Raw genomic sequence first — 12,304 nt, forward strand, 5'->3', positions numbered from 1 at the left:
TCCTCCTGTGTTTGGAATGAATGCCTCAGCTTTCCCGCCAACTGCTGGGATTACAGCATGCACTACCATACCTAGCTTATACTATTCTTTTTAAATGATCCCCCATGCAAACCCCAGCACCGCACACACAAACAGATAACTCATTGATTAAAATGGAGGAGGTGGGCGTCATCGGCTCACACCTGTAATCCTAGCTACTCAGGAGGGTGAGATCTGAGGATCAAAGTTCAAAAGCAGCCCAGGCAGGAGAGCCCATATGACTCTTGTCTCTAATAACCACCCCAAATTCACAAGTAGAATCATGGCTCGTGTGGTGAAGTGTTAACCTCAAGCAAAAAAGAAGAGTTCAGGGACAGCACTCAGTCCTTGAGTTCAAGTCCCAGACATACACACACACACACACACTTCCCCGGCAAGTAAGACCAGTGGAGCCCCTAAGGGCCTCCAGATACCCTGCCTGGCAGGGTGAGAGTAGAAGGCTCATTGGCAGGATGGGGAGATGCCAGGGCAGTGGACCTGGCACCCCCACTTCTCAGCCTCTGACAAGGGCCCTCCCCTTTCTGAGCAGCTCTCTCTTTGCCTGTATTTCTTCTATTGTTCACTACAGTGACAACCTAGTTTTACCTGGGGACCCCAAGAGTGCCCCGAACCCACCATCTATACACCTTCAGCTTCCGGCTGGGGCTGCCCCCTCCCCTCATGTGGGACGCCAGGAAGGGGGGAGGGGGGCTACTTAGGGACATGCACTGCTCCTGCCCCTCAGTCCCCGCTCTCTGATGTGGACATTGAAAACATGGGGAGATGAGACGGTGGCCCTGAAGGGCCCCTAAACCTTTTCCAGGCCCAACCACGGGGATAGAGGACCCAGAGACACCCATCATCGGGAAGCCCTTCCAGCCTCAGCTCCTTCCCCTCATGGGACCGAGTTTTGTCCCCTCTGTGTCCCAGGATCAGACATGGGGTGAGCACAAAGTAACCGTGCCTAGAGCCCTGTCCAGACATCAGGGCTTGGGGACTTCGTGCCTGCCCCACAGAGGGCCGGGTGGGAAGTGAGGGATGAGGGTCTTGAGAGCTGGCTGCCCTCTGTCTGTGGAGTTGCCAAAGAAAGATGCCCTACTGCCCTCAGCCCAGTTCAGAGCCTGGGAGCCCGGAACACCCTTGTTCAAGTTCAGGACTCAGAGGGAGCCTCCCACGAGGCCTCCCGCCCCTTCCCCACACAAGCGGAGCAGAGTGAAGGCCTCAGCGGCAGTGGTTTATTACTGTAAATGTCAGGTACAAACATATGACACAGAAAGGCCGGCAAGTCCCGGTTTCCACCCATTGGGTTCCTGTGAATAAGCAAGAAAACAAGAGTAAGGGGAGCCATGGATTCAGCCTGACTCGCTTTGACCCATAATTTGACTGCAAATTGCCATAATGCCAGCTGCTAACAGGTCATCCTTCCAGAAGCCACTGGTTATCTGGGCTAACCAGGACACAGTCAAGACACAAGTTCCTTGAGGAATCTTTCTTGCCTCTCTGTGTCTCCATTGCCCAGAACAGTGCTTGACATGTAGTAGTTTCTCAATGAATGAAGAGCTTGGAATGGGCCCTTTTAGGAGACATAATCTCAGTTATTTACAAGGAAGGAAACTCCGGCTTAAGGAACCGCACAGTTTGCTCCAGGTCACTCAGTCATCTGTAGAGCCAGAGTGTGACACCAGGAAGTCTGTCCTATGCCGGGCCCCTCACCAGCCTCCTAGGCTGCTTCCCATGTTCTTAATACTCTTGGAAGCAGCAAGTGCACACACTTGACAAATGGCACACGCGCCACGAAACACCCAATACTGCCCGAGTTCACAAACAGCGCATGCATGTGAAATGCTGACTTACACACACTGCACACGCGCACACACCAACACACCAACACACCAACACAGGCCGAGGGCTCTCACCTTGGGAAGGGAGTTTCCTTGGCTGCCACGGGCCAGCCCAGTTCTCCCCGAAGCCCTGTGTGTCCTTACCCAGCCTCTAGGCCTCCCTCCAGGAACTGAGGTCCAGCTTCGGCAGAGAAGTGCAGCGCACGAAGTCCTGGGGGTAGGAGTTGGACCGGAAGATGTTGTTCCTGGACACCATGGTAATGCCTGTGTTGTCACAGATGATTCGGGGCAGGGAAATCCTGGCCAGGGCCTGGCGCTGCTTCGTGCTGAACACGCCTGCATTCTGCCACCAAAACCTGCATGAAGAGCACCCAAAGCGCTGTGCTGAGGGGCCCTGGGCTGGGCTACCCTGGGCTGAGAAGGTGTCACCTGACTTGAGCTACTTCCTGGATGCAAGAGGAATGCAGAAGACTCTGCCTTGCTGCACAAGACAGGCCCCAGACCCCGGGGAGGGGGGCGGTGGGAGAGGGGGAGTCCACTCAAGGGTTGAATACAATGCCAGGGCACTCTTACCTCTCCTCTCACCTGGAAATACTTTCCCGTACCATTCATGCTATAGAGGGAGACCCCCCCCCCATACACACACACGCTCCTGAAGCCTTGTGCCTGGAGCTGTGCCCACAGGAGTGAGTTTCCAATTTGTCCCCCAAAAGAGGAAAAGAGAATGTTGGGGGGAGGAAGAGTCAATTTCCCAAACCCTTCTCTCCCTCTGTGAATGAAGACAGCAACACAGTCACTGCAGAGCTTTGATGAGGATGAGGAAACTCATGAGAGAAGTCTGATAGTAGCATGATGTGAAAATGTCACCAGTGAAAGCCTTCTGAACAATTAACACATGCTAAATGATGTACATAACACAGGAAATGTAAAACAAGGGGGGGGGGAAATGGGGACCAAGACACGAGAAAGGGTATCAATGTACGTGAATTAATGCACCTTCTATCTGGCAAATATCATGTAACCCTTCTATTAATTACAATAAAAAATGTATGAAAAAACGGAAATGTAAAACAACAGGTACAGTCCCAGGTATGACAGGTATAGGTGCTCGAGAGAGGACAAACAGAGAAGGAGAGGGCTAACGTGGTCAAAATACGTTAAGTGCTTATGTAAAAGGGAAACAGTGAAGCTTACTGAAATTAATTTGAGGAAGGAGAAAGAAGAGATGTGGGGGAGTGGCAGAAAGGATAAGTCTGATGGAGCTACATTGTATGCTATGTGAACAGATGAGAATAAACCCCCTGTACAGCCAGGCACTGGCGACTCACACCTGTACTCAGGAGGCTGAGACCTGAGAGTCACAGTTCAAAGCTAGCCCAGGCTGGAAAGTCCGTAAGACTCTTATCGCCAATTAACTGCCAGAAAACGGGAAGTGGCAGTGTGGTTCAAAGCGGTAGAGTGCTAGCCTTGAGCAACAGAGTTCAGAGACAGGCCCCGAGTTCAAGCCAACAGCTGACCAAAGACAAAAATAAAAAAATGTACAACTTATTGTACTAACAATAATAATAATAATAATAATACAGTGGGAAGTTAGGCACTGGTGGCTCACACCTATACTCTTAGCTACTCAGAAGGCTGAGATCTGAGAATGCAGGTATGAAGTCAGCCCAAACTGACAAACCTAGGAGAGTCTTATTATCGCTAGCCTGCAAAAAAAGCTGGAACTGGAGGCTCACGTGGTAGAATGCTTGGCTGTGCTGTGAGCAGCAAAAGCTGAGGGCGAGACCCTGAGATTCAAACCCTGGGACAGGTGTGTGCATGTGCACGCATATGCGTGCGCACACACATAGGTATCCATGTGTGTGTGGGGGGGTTGTCTGGCCCAAGAGAGGCATATTTTGGTTTGTTAATATCCCCAAAGGTACAGTGCAGGCTAAGTAGAGCTTTAGACGGGAAGATGTCAGGACCACAGTGATGGAAACGGTGAGAAAGCCGAGACTGCTCATAGTAGCACAGCGAAGACAGAGGAAGAGCAGTAAGCATTTTCCTCTCACCACCAGAGCTCCAGTTTCCCCTCAGTGCACCTCAAGAGTGATAACCTGGAGCACACTGGAAAAACCACTCTTTCCATCGTTGTATTTACTGGGGGGAACTCAGGGCCGGGGGAGGTGATTCAGGGAAAGGTGGCTGCTGCCAGAAACTCACCGATCTCCATCCCGGAGGTTCCTGAACTGGGTGCCGATGAGGCAGGCCAGGAGCTTGCCCACCCGCCCGCTGTGTTCCAGAGGCTCAGCCACGCCACCCATCCAGATGTCAATGTTGTTGGGTGTGCCATACTGTTCCATCAACTTCCGTGCCAGGTCTAGGTTCTTGAGCACCGTGCCTAACTCACCCACTGTGCTGGGCTGGGGGAGCCCACAGAAGCGCCTCCAAGCATTGTACCCTGCATGAGAAAGGGAGAGGTGGCTGCAGGGTGGAGAGCTCCCTGGGGACAGAGGGGACAGTAGGTCATCAGCACAGAAGATCCAGCTTCTCACACTCTGGGCTATAGATTTGAGGGAGATGCAGCCTTTGCCTCAGGCCAAGGAGGACGGCAGGGCCTCCCTGACCCTCCACTGTCTTTCTCTTGCCTGGCCATCCTAAGACAAACCCTAGATTATCATAATCCCTTCCAGGTTCAAGAATAGAGGCACCTCACCAGATGCCAGCGGCTCACACCAAAGCCAGCCTGGGCAAGAAAATCCATGAGATTCTTATTTCCAATTAACCACCAGAAAATCAAAACTTGAGTTGTGGCTCAAAGTAATAAGAGCACTGGACTTGAGTGAAAGAGCTCAGGGACAGTGCCCAGACCCTGAGTTCAAGCCAGAAGAAAAAAATAGGCACCTCATTGTCCCCCGGGAGCAGCCCCCCATGTTCCTGCCTCCGAGCCATGAGAGGTGAAGAGTGTCTCAAAGACCACCCCGTAGCACAGGCAGAGGATTCGGGACTAGACTGATCCCGGTCCAAGGTCCAGATCTGGCATTGACTTGGTTACAGCACTGGACAGGTTCTGAATGTCTCTAAGCCCCAGTGTCCTTGTCAGTAAAGAGGAGGTGAAGGCTGGGAATGTGACTTAGTGGTGGAGTGCTCGCCTAACATGCATGGATTCCTCAGTATCACATACACAGAAAAAGCCACAGTGGTGCTGTGGCTTGAGTAGTAGAGTACTAGCCTTGAGCAAAAAAACAAAAAACAGGGGCTGGGAGTTTGGCCTAGTGGTAGAGTGCTTGCCTAGCATGCACGAAGACCGGGGCTCGATTCCTCGGTACCACATGCATAGAAAAAAGCCAGAAGTGGTGCTGAGGCTCAAGTGGTAGACAGCTAGCCTTGAGAAAATCCAAGGACAGTGCTCAGGCCCTGAGCTCAAGCCCAGGACTGGCAAAAACAAAACTTACGGATAGTACCCAGCCCTGGGTTCAAGCTCCAGGATTGGAGGGGGTGGAGAGGCAGGGAGAGGGACAGAGTAGGGTAAAGGGGTATGGGGAGAAGGGAGAGAGGGAGTGAGGGAAGGAGAAAGAGAGAGAGAAAGAGAGAGAGAGAGAGAGAGAGAGAGAGAGAGAGAGAGAGAGAGAGAGAGAGAGAGAGAGAGAGAGGTGATGATCTCTTCCCCCTCAGAGTTTCTGATAAAGAGTCAGCATAAAATGGTGGTGGAGATGGAATTTGGACTGTGGGTTATTGTTAGTTCCATGTGGATGGAACTAACTCAGTCCAGCAGGCTGAGGCCCTGAGAGAGGCGGGGCCCAGGAAGAGGCAGGGCCTGACCTCATGGCTTTCAGAGACCCAAATGCTGGTGGGGCAGAGTGGGGAGAATGGGGGAGCTTTGAGCAGCCAGAGCCCCTGGAGTGGGAGGGGCTCTGAGTGGAGAGGAGCCTGGAGGCGGGGCGGAGGTGGGCGGGAGATTTCTGCAGCCCTCACCTGGGAGACCGTGGTCCCTGCTGCGCTGCATGTTCAGAGCTGGCAGGTCCAGTCCAATCCTCATGACCTGCTCAAACAATCGCTCCCGGATCTCATCCACCACAATTTGGTTCTGGCGGTTGAGCTTGGCAGGAGTTGCCATGAGGCCCCGGAGGATGGGGTCAATGCCACCTAGGGGAAACAAGAACCAGCTGTGTGGACTACTGGAACCAGAGCCCAGACTGGAGTCAGTCCAGTCCAGAGAGAATCAGGGGAGTGGAGAAGGAAGCTGTGCAACACCGATGCACAAGTACCCCTCAAGTATTAGGCCCCAAGAAGCACTTAGGTCTCAGGGAAGTGAGCCCTTCAGTCTTGCCAGGATGGCAACGCACGAGGCCCCTGGATCACAGAGCCTCATCACACACAGGAAAGAGTCATGTCTTCTCATTGCCATCTGCACCCCATTTGGATCCAGAAGCAGAGTTGGCACATTGATTTGGGAAAGCCAGACCCGGCCCCCAAAGAAATCAAGAACGATCTCATCCCAGCAACCTGCCTCAGCAGCCAGCCGAGGCCCCACTCACCTTCCAGCACTACTCTCCAGCTGGCAAAAAAGACCTGGCTGAGTGGGACTCTCGGGTTGGGCCCCATGGGCTTGTACTGACTGTCCAGGCGGAACATGAAGGGTTGGATGAGGGTGTGGCCATAGCGGAAGGCGTTGGTGAAGACGTTGGCGATTCTCGGGTCCACTGACTCATTGTAGCCGCAGTACTTGGGCAGGTACTTCCTCATGGCTGCTGGCCCCAGCACCAGGGGTAGGTAGTCTCGGTAAGTGATGATCTAAAGAAAAGTGACTTGAACCAGCATGCCCACCCCCTCCTCCCTGCAGAAGTCTTTGCCCCTTCCAAGCAGGATGGGGGATCCCTGCCACGCACAGTTGCAGCACTTTCCCTCAGTGCTGTTACTAAAAAGCAGCCCTGAAGGGCATAAACAGGGCTGACTGGCTCTGTGACCTTGGGTCACTTGATAACCTCTTTGAACCCTGAATGTAAATTAGGAATGCAAAATGTTTGTCATCGCAAGTTATGGATGTCGGTTGACTATGTTATAAAGTTCCTTTAGAACCAGGGAAACGGAAATGAATTGTTCACCATGCCCAGCAAAAGCCTGGCCCGTGACAGGTAGGCCTAATGATGCTTTATGGAAGGGAAACAAGAAGGACTAAAGAGACCGCGATGGAGAATAGTCGGCCTCAATATGGAGACTCTAGAATTTCCTCTGAGGCTGATAGGAACCCCACTGTATTTCTAATGCTGAGTAAAACACTTAACCCACAGCACCTTTAACCACCCCCCTCCCCCCGCCACACACCAGGAGAAGAGAGGGATTGGAGCATCAAACCTTGGGAGTGGCTTGTAATCCTAGCTACTCAGGAGACTGAGATCTGAAGATCTTGATTCAAAGCCAGCCTGGGCTGGAAAGTCTGTGAGACTCCTATCTCCAATTAACTACCAGAACCAGAAGTAGTGCTGAGGCGCCTTGAGCAAAAGAGATTGGGACATTAGCTCATACCTGTAATTCTAGCTACTCAGGAGGCTGAGATTTGAGGATCACGGTTCAAAGCCAGCCCAGGCACTAAAGTCCGTTGAGACTCTTATCTCCAATTAACCACTAGAAGACTGGAAGTGGTGCTGTGGCTCAAGGGATAGGGTGGTAGCTTTGAGCCAAAGAGCTCAGGGACAATGCCCGAGCCCAGGGGTCGGGCAGTATTCTTGAGCTGAAGAGCTCAGGGACAGCAGCCAGGCCCATACTTCAAGTCCCATCAAAAAAAAGGGAAAAGCCAGGCACTAGTAGCTCATCCTATAAACTCACTCACACTTATAATCCTAGCTACTTAGCATGTTCAGATCTGAGGATCATGGTTCAAAGCCAGCCCACGCAATAAAGTTCATGAGATTCCTATTTTCAATAAGCTACCAAAAAAGCCAGAAGTGGAGATGTGGCTCAAACAGTACTCAGGCCCTGAGTTCAAGCCTCAGGACTGGCAACAACAACAACAAAAAGAGTTATAATGAGGTGAGGAGAGTGAGAAACATTTCCTGAAACGCTGCTAGGCACCAAACCCAAACACCATTCCTGGACGGTCAGGAAAAAAGCCTGGGAAGGAGAAAAGGGAAGAAAAGTGGTCTTTGTCAAGCTCTTCCTGTTAGGGGGCTTCAGTTCACACAGCATCACGGAGAAGAAGGCTGGGACTTAGGAGGGTCACTTGCTCAAGGTCACACAGCTAAGACACTGCAGAGGCCCATCTGGGTGCCAAGTCTGTACGCTGCTCAGGACACCTACCTGCACCATGGCTCCCACGATCTTCCGGGCCTCCTGGTAGAGCTTCTCCCCATTCCACCTGGGGTTCAGGCGCTTGAGCTGTGTGGCCAGACGGTTATGTTCTCGAACAAAGAGCGTGTGCATGGAGGTGAGCTCAGGCATCTCGCTGGAGCGGGTGTCCCCTGACGGAGGGAAGCAAAGCTGTGGTCATTCCTGTGGCTGCCATCCCAAGACAGGTTTGCTTGTTTGAAGTTTCCCATCCGGCCAAGGCCTGAAATGTCTCTTGCACATCATGCTTTCACTTGTCTTTTCACCCAGGCTCACCTACACTCTTGAGGCCACCCTTGATGTCCAAGGCTGACTTAAGTCTTTGGTCCCTGCTCAGGGACAACGCTGCCCCAATCCAGGAGGCATGAGGCCCTCCCCAGGACTTGCCACCTTCCTATCCCTTCCTCCCCTCCTTCCCACCACACTCACTGGCACATGGGGCAAGCACAAAGGGGACTGGCACAAAGTGGGCAATCCACCCGTGCTACCTAGTCAGCTTCTGTCTTGATTCAAGGAAAGCCAGAAAAGAGCACTCACGTTGGCACGACTTATTTCCATGCTCACACTGGCATGCATAATTATTTCTGCTCAAATCAGATTAAACCTCAGAATCCTTCTCAGCACAGGACCCCAGAGAACCACCACCATTTCAACAGAGATTGTCCGTTCTGCAGTCTGTGGTGGGGGAGGGATGGGGGTGTGTGTGAAGTTCACACCTGAGGCTCCATGCAAGGCCCCTGGGGGCTGGGACTGAGGCTTAGTGATAGAGTGTTTGCCTAGCATGCATAAAGCTCTGGGTTTGATTCCTCAGCACCACATAGACAGAAAAAGCTGGAAGTGGTGCTGTGGTTCAAGTGATAGAGTACTGGCCTTGAGTAAAAAGAAGCTCGGGGACAGTGCTCAGTCCCTGAGTCTAATACTGGCACCAAGGAAATAATAATAGTGGAAATAGCCACATGTGGTTATTGGCTCTAGAGTGGACAGCACTGCTTCGGGAGGGGGAGTTCCACATATTTCTCAACGGCCCTATGGGACTCAATTCGCCTGTCCTTCAGAATCCGGAGGGAAGGCAAGTCTAGATAGCAGGCTCCTCAGCCATCCCTGTGACTCCATCTTAGATTGGAAGTGGGTTGAATGTTTTTTTTCCCTGTCTCCATTCAACCTGTCACCAAGGCAACTGGCCTAGTAGGAAATTGGTGGGGACACTGTCGGTCATTACAAACCCACAAGCTGCTCACTCACAAGCCCCCGGGGCTCCCCACAGGGAACACCCCCGATCCAGGCACTAGAGCTGACCTGCCAGAAAGCAAGGGATTCGTGCAGAGCGATTGGTGAGCAGACAAGGGTCGTCGTGCAGGCTGTCGAAGGGCATCAGCGCCCTGCCGTTGTCTTGGAAGCGGGTGTTGACGGCCAGCAGTCCCAGCTGGTTGGTCAGGTTGCGCAGTTTCATGGCCACGGGGTCCTCGCTGCCGTAGACCCCGCTGGCGTCCACGAAGGCGGTGAGCGCGTTGATCTGGTTGCGGATGGTGATGTTGCTCCCGGTGCAAGCTGGGCAGGAGCGGAAGAAGGGGATGCAGTCCTGCTGGTTCTTGATGCGGGGGTCATTCGGTGGGATCTGGGACGCAGACAGAGGCTGCTCATAGGGCAGGACTTGACCCCGTGACCTCTGGTCCCTTCCGCATGCAGGGAGGCCTCTACAAGCACAGTACTGATGACGGGGACCAGGACACTGGGCAATGGACAGGGAAGGGGGGGAGAGCCAGCCTGCTCACCCCTTCTTACTGAATCTCATCTCCTCCCTCTCTCTTCTGCCTTTTACCCTCTTGGCTCCTGGCAGTCTCTTGTCCCTTTCTCTGCCTCCCCCTTAGATTTGCCTCTCCATTTCCTCTCTGCAGCAGGTACTTTAACCTGATCTCCCCAAGGCTCTCTGCCCTGTGTTGTGGCATTGTGGGGAAAGGGGCCCTCAGGGGGGAAGGAAATGGGCTTCTGCCGTGAGAATGGGAGAGGCACTGGCCTCAAGGTCCGCACCCCAGATCTCTCTCCCAGCCTTGCAAAGAACCAGGGATCTCACCACCAGACCATGACCAGTGCCCCCCCCACACCCTTGGCCTGGAAGAGGTGGCCCTGCAAGGGGGGGGCAGGTGACATCTTGGGGACAGGCATGATTGGGGCTTGGACTCGGGAATCAGAGCCAGCCTCCCTCGGGGCCCCGGGAAGAAGAGCGGACGCTTCCGCCGCGCCCCAGGCACCTTGAGCGGGAAGCAGGGCGGCTGCCGCAGGCAGCTGGTCTCGCAGTTGAGGCCGGTGAGGAAGGAGGCCCGGGCGGCGGGCTCGGGGGTGAAGTCGAGGTCGTGGTCGATGAACTGGCCCCACTGCATGAACATGAGCGCGCGCTCCCTGTCAGGCGTCAGCTGCTCGGTGGGGAAGCGCACGACGGCGTTGGAGACGGCGCGGGCCTGCGGGGACAGCGGGTGTCTCGGCGCGGGCGGCGGCGCCGGGATCCCCGGGGCCTCCACACCTCTGGCTGCTGGCGCTCACCAGGGGAACGGGGAAGCCGCCGCGCTGGACACCCGGCGTCCAGCCGTAGGGGAGCGAGACGCCGTCCTCGTACTCGGCGGGCAGCCAGCGCGCGAAGGCGCGGTTGGAGGCGCCCAGCGTGGGGCTGCGCCTGCACCGGGCGCACAGGATGCGGGCGCTAGGGGGGGCGATCGTGGACCCGGGGCGGGACCCGGGCCCCCGCCAGGCCGCCCCCACCCCCACCCCACCCCCGCCCCTCTACCTGTTGTTGCAATGCCCGGTGATCGTACGGTACGCGTCCTGCTTGGGGCACGACACCCCCAGGTCCTGGTAGGCGCAGCCGCTCGACTTGGACAGCAGAGTCAGCTGAGCCGGTGTCAGCACGTCTGCCAGGGGGAGGAAAGGATGGGGGAGCCGCAAGCCCCTCTCCCCCAGCCCCGGGGGAGAGGGGGGGCCGAGGAACTGTCTCTACGCGGAAGGCCTTGGAGCAGGGCCCGGGGGTCGCAAGAGCTGCAGTACCCGTGACATTGAAAGGCTTGCGCCTCAGGGGCTGCAGCTTCCTCTTGAGCAGGTCCAGGGCCACGTGCAGGTAGTCAGCAGCCCTCACCGCGGTCCGCGTGGCCGCCACCGGCTGCTTGAAGTAGGAGAGGAGCTCCATGGGGCTGGCTAGGCCGCTGCGCAGCCGCTGCTTGATGCTGTCAACGGGGCCGGGGAAGGGGTGCAGGGACACTCAGGAGAGAGCCTGCCCAAGGTGTGGGGGGGCGGGGGACAAGATGGACAGACCCCCCCAGGCAGGAGGGATTCTGTTTATAAAAAGGGTTGGGGTTTGGGTAGTACTGGGGTTTGAAAAAAGAAAACAGGGGCGGGGAGGGGGGAGGGGAGGCTGAGAGGCGAGGATTCTGGTTTGATGCCAACCCAGAGGAAGGAAAGTTCATGAGATTCTTATCTCCGTTGCCAGCAAACAGAATCGGAGGAATGACTCAGGCGGTACAGCACCAGCCTTGAGTGAAAAAGCTAAGGGACAGTACCCAGACCCTGAGTTCAAGCTCCAATACACACACACACTCACACACACAGAGATATGGATCCAAGTGTCCAGACAGAAGCACGACTATAGGAGAGATGGCTCTAAAGATGTTTTGAACCCAGAGTCATAAGGACAGAGAGACAGGGGGTCCATCTCCTCTCATCACCGCACCCCCACCCCCGCTGCCTGCTTCTTCTCAGAAAGGCCTGAGGCAGCTTCCGCCAGTGCTAGACACCCCACCTTTCCCGTCGCTCCTTGTAAGCCTTGTCCACTAGCTGCTTGGCTTCCTCCATGCAGGTCAACACCACGGAGGTGTCCACTTCCCCAGGGACAGCTGCCCAGAGCACATCACTAGATCAGCAGTGGGTCCAGAGCCCCTCACCAGGCTCCAGAACCAAGAAGACCTGCCCTGAGAAGGAGCCCTTGGACTCAGAACCTCCACAGTGCACCCGTTTTCCTCCCTTCTTGAACTGTTACCTGGAGTGGCCCTGTGGGGCAGGATCAGAAGGGCCAGAAGCCCTGCAACAGCCAGCAACAGCTTCATCTCTGCAATGACACCCCAGCCCAGAAAGGCCCCTGAGTGTGGGGGAGAAGG

At 54.9% G+C, this 12,304-nt stretch overlaps 1 protein-coding gene across 1 annotated transcript; it reads right to left on the reverse strand.

Moving 5' to 3' along the window:
- Positions 1 to 1,244: 1,244 nt before the first annotated feature.
- Positions 1,245 to 12,262, reverse strand: Mpo (myeloperoxidase). The gene is made up of 13 exons (XM_090351746.1): positions 12,187 to 12,262; positions 11,950 to 12,043; positions 11,202 to 11,377; positions 10,945 to 11,068; positions 10,704 to 10,833; positions 10,415 to 10,621; positions 9,462 to 9,780; positions 8,139 to 8,299; positions 6,380 to 6,635; positions 5,817 to 5,987; positions 4,065 to 4,302; positions 2,004 to 2,215; positions 1,245 to 1,328 (listed from the first exon to the last, which is right to left on the reverse strand). The coding sequence occupies exons 1-12, from the start codon at positions 12,251 to 12,253 to the stop codon at positions 2,011 to 2,013; spliced, it is 2,148 nt and encodes a 715-aa protein (XP_090207872.1). The 5' UTR covers positions 12,254 to 12,262; the 3' UTR covers positions 1,245 to 1,328; positions 2,004 to 2,010.
- Positions 12,263 to 12,304: the final 42 nt, after the last annotated feature.

Source organism: Megascapheus bottae, chromosome 17, assembly GCF_031878675.1.
Source record: "Megascapheus bottae isolate mThoBot1 chromosome 17, mThoBot2.hap1, whole genome shotgun sequence".
Classification (NCBI taxonomy): domain Eukaryota; kingdom Metazoa; phylum Chordata; class Mammalia; order Rodentia; family Geomyidae; genus Megascapheus; species Megascapheus bottae.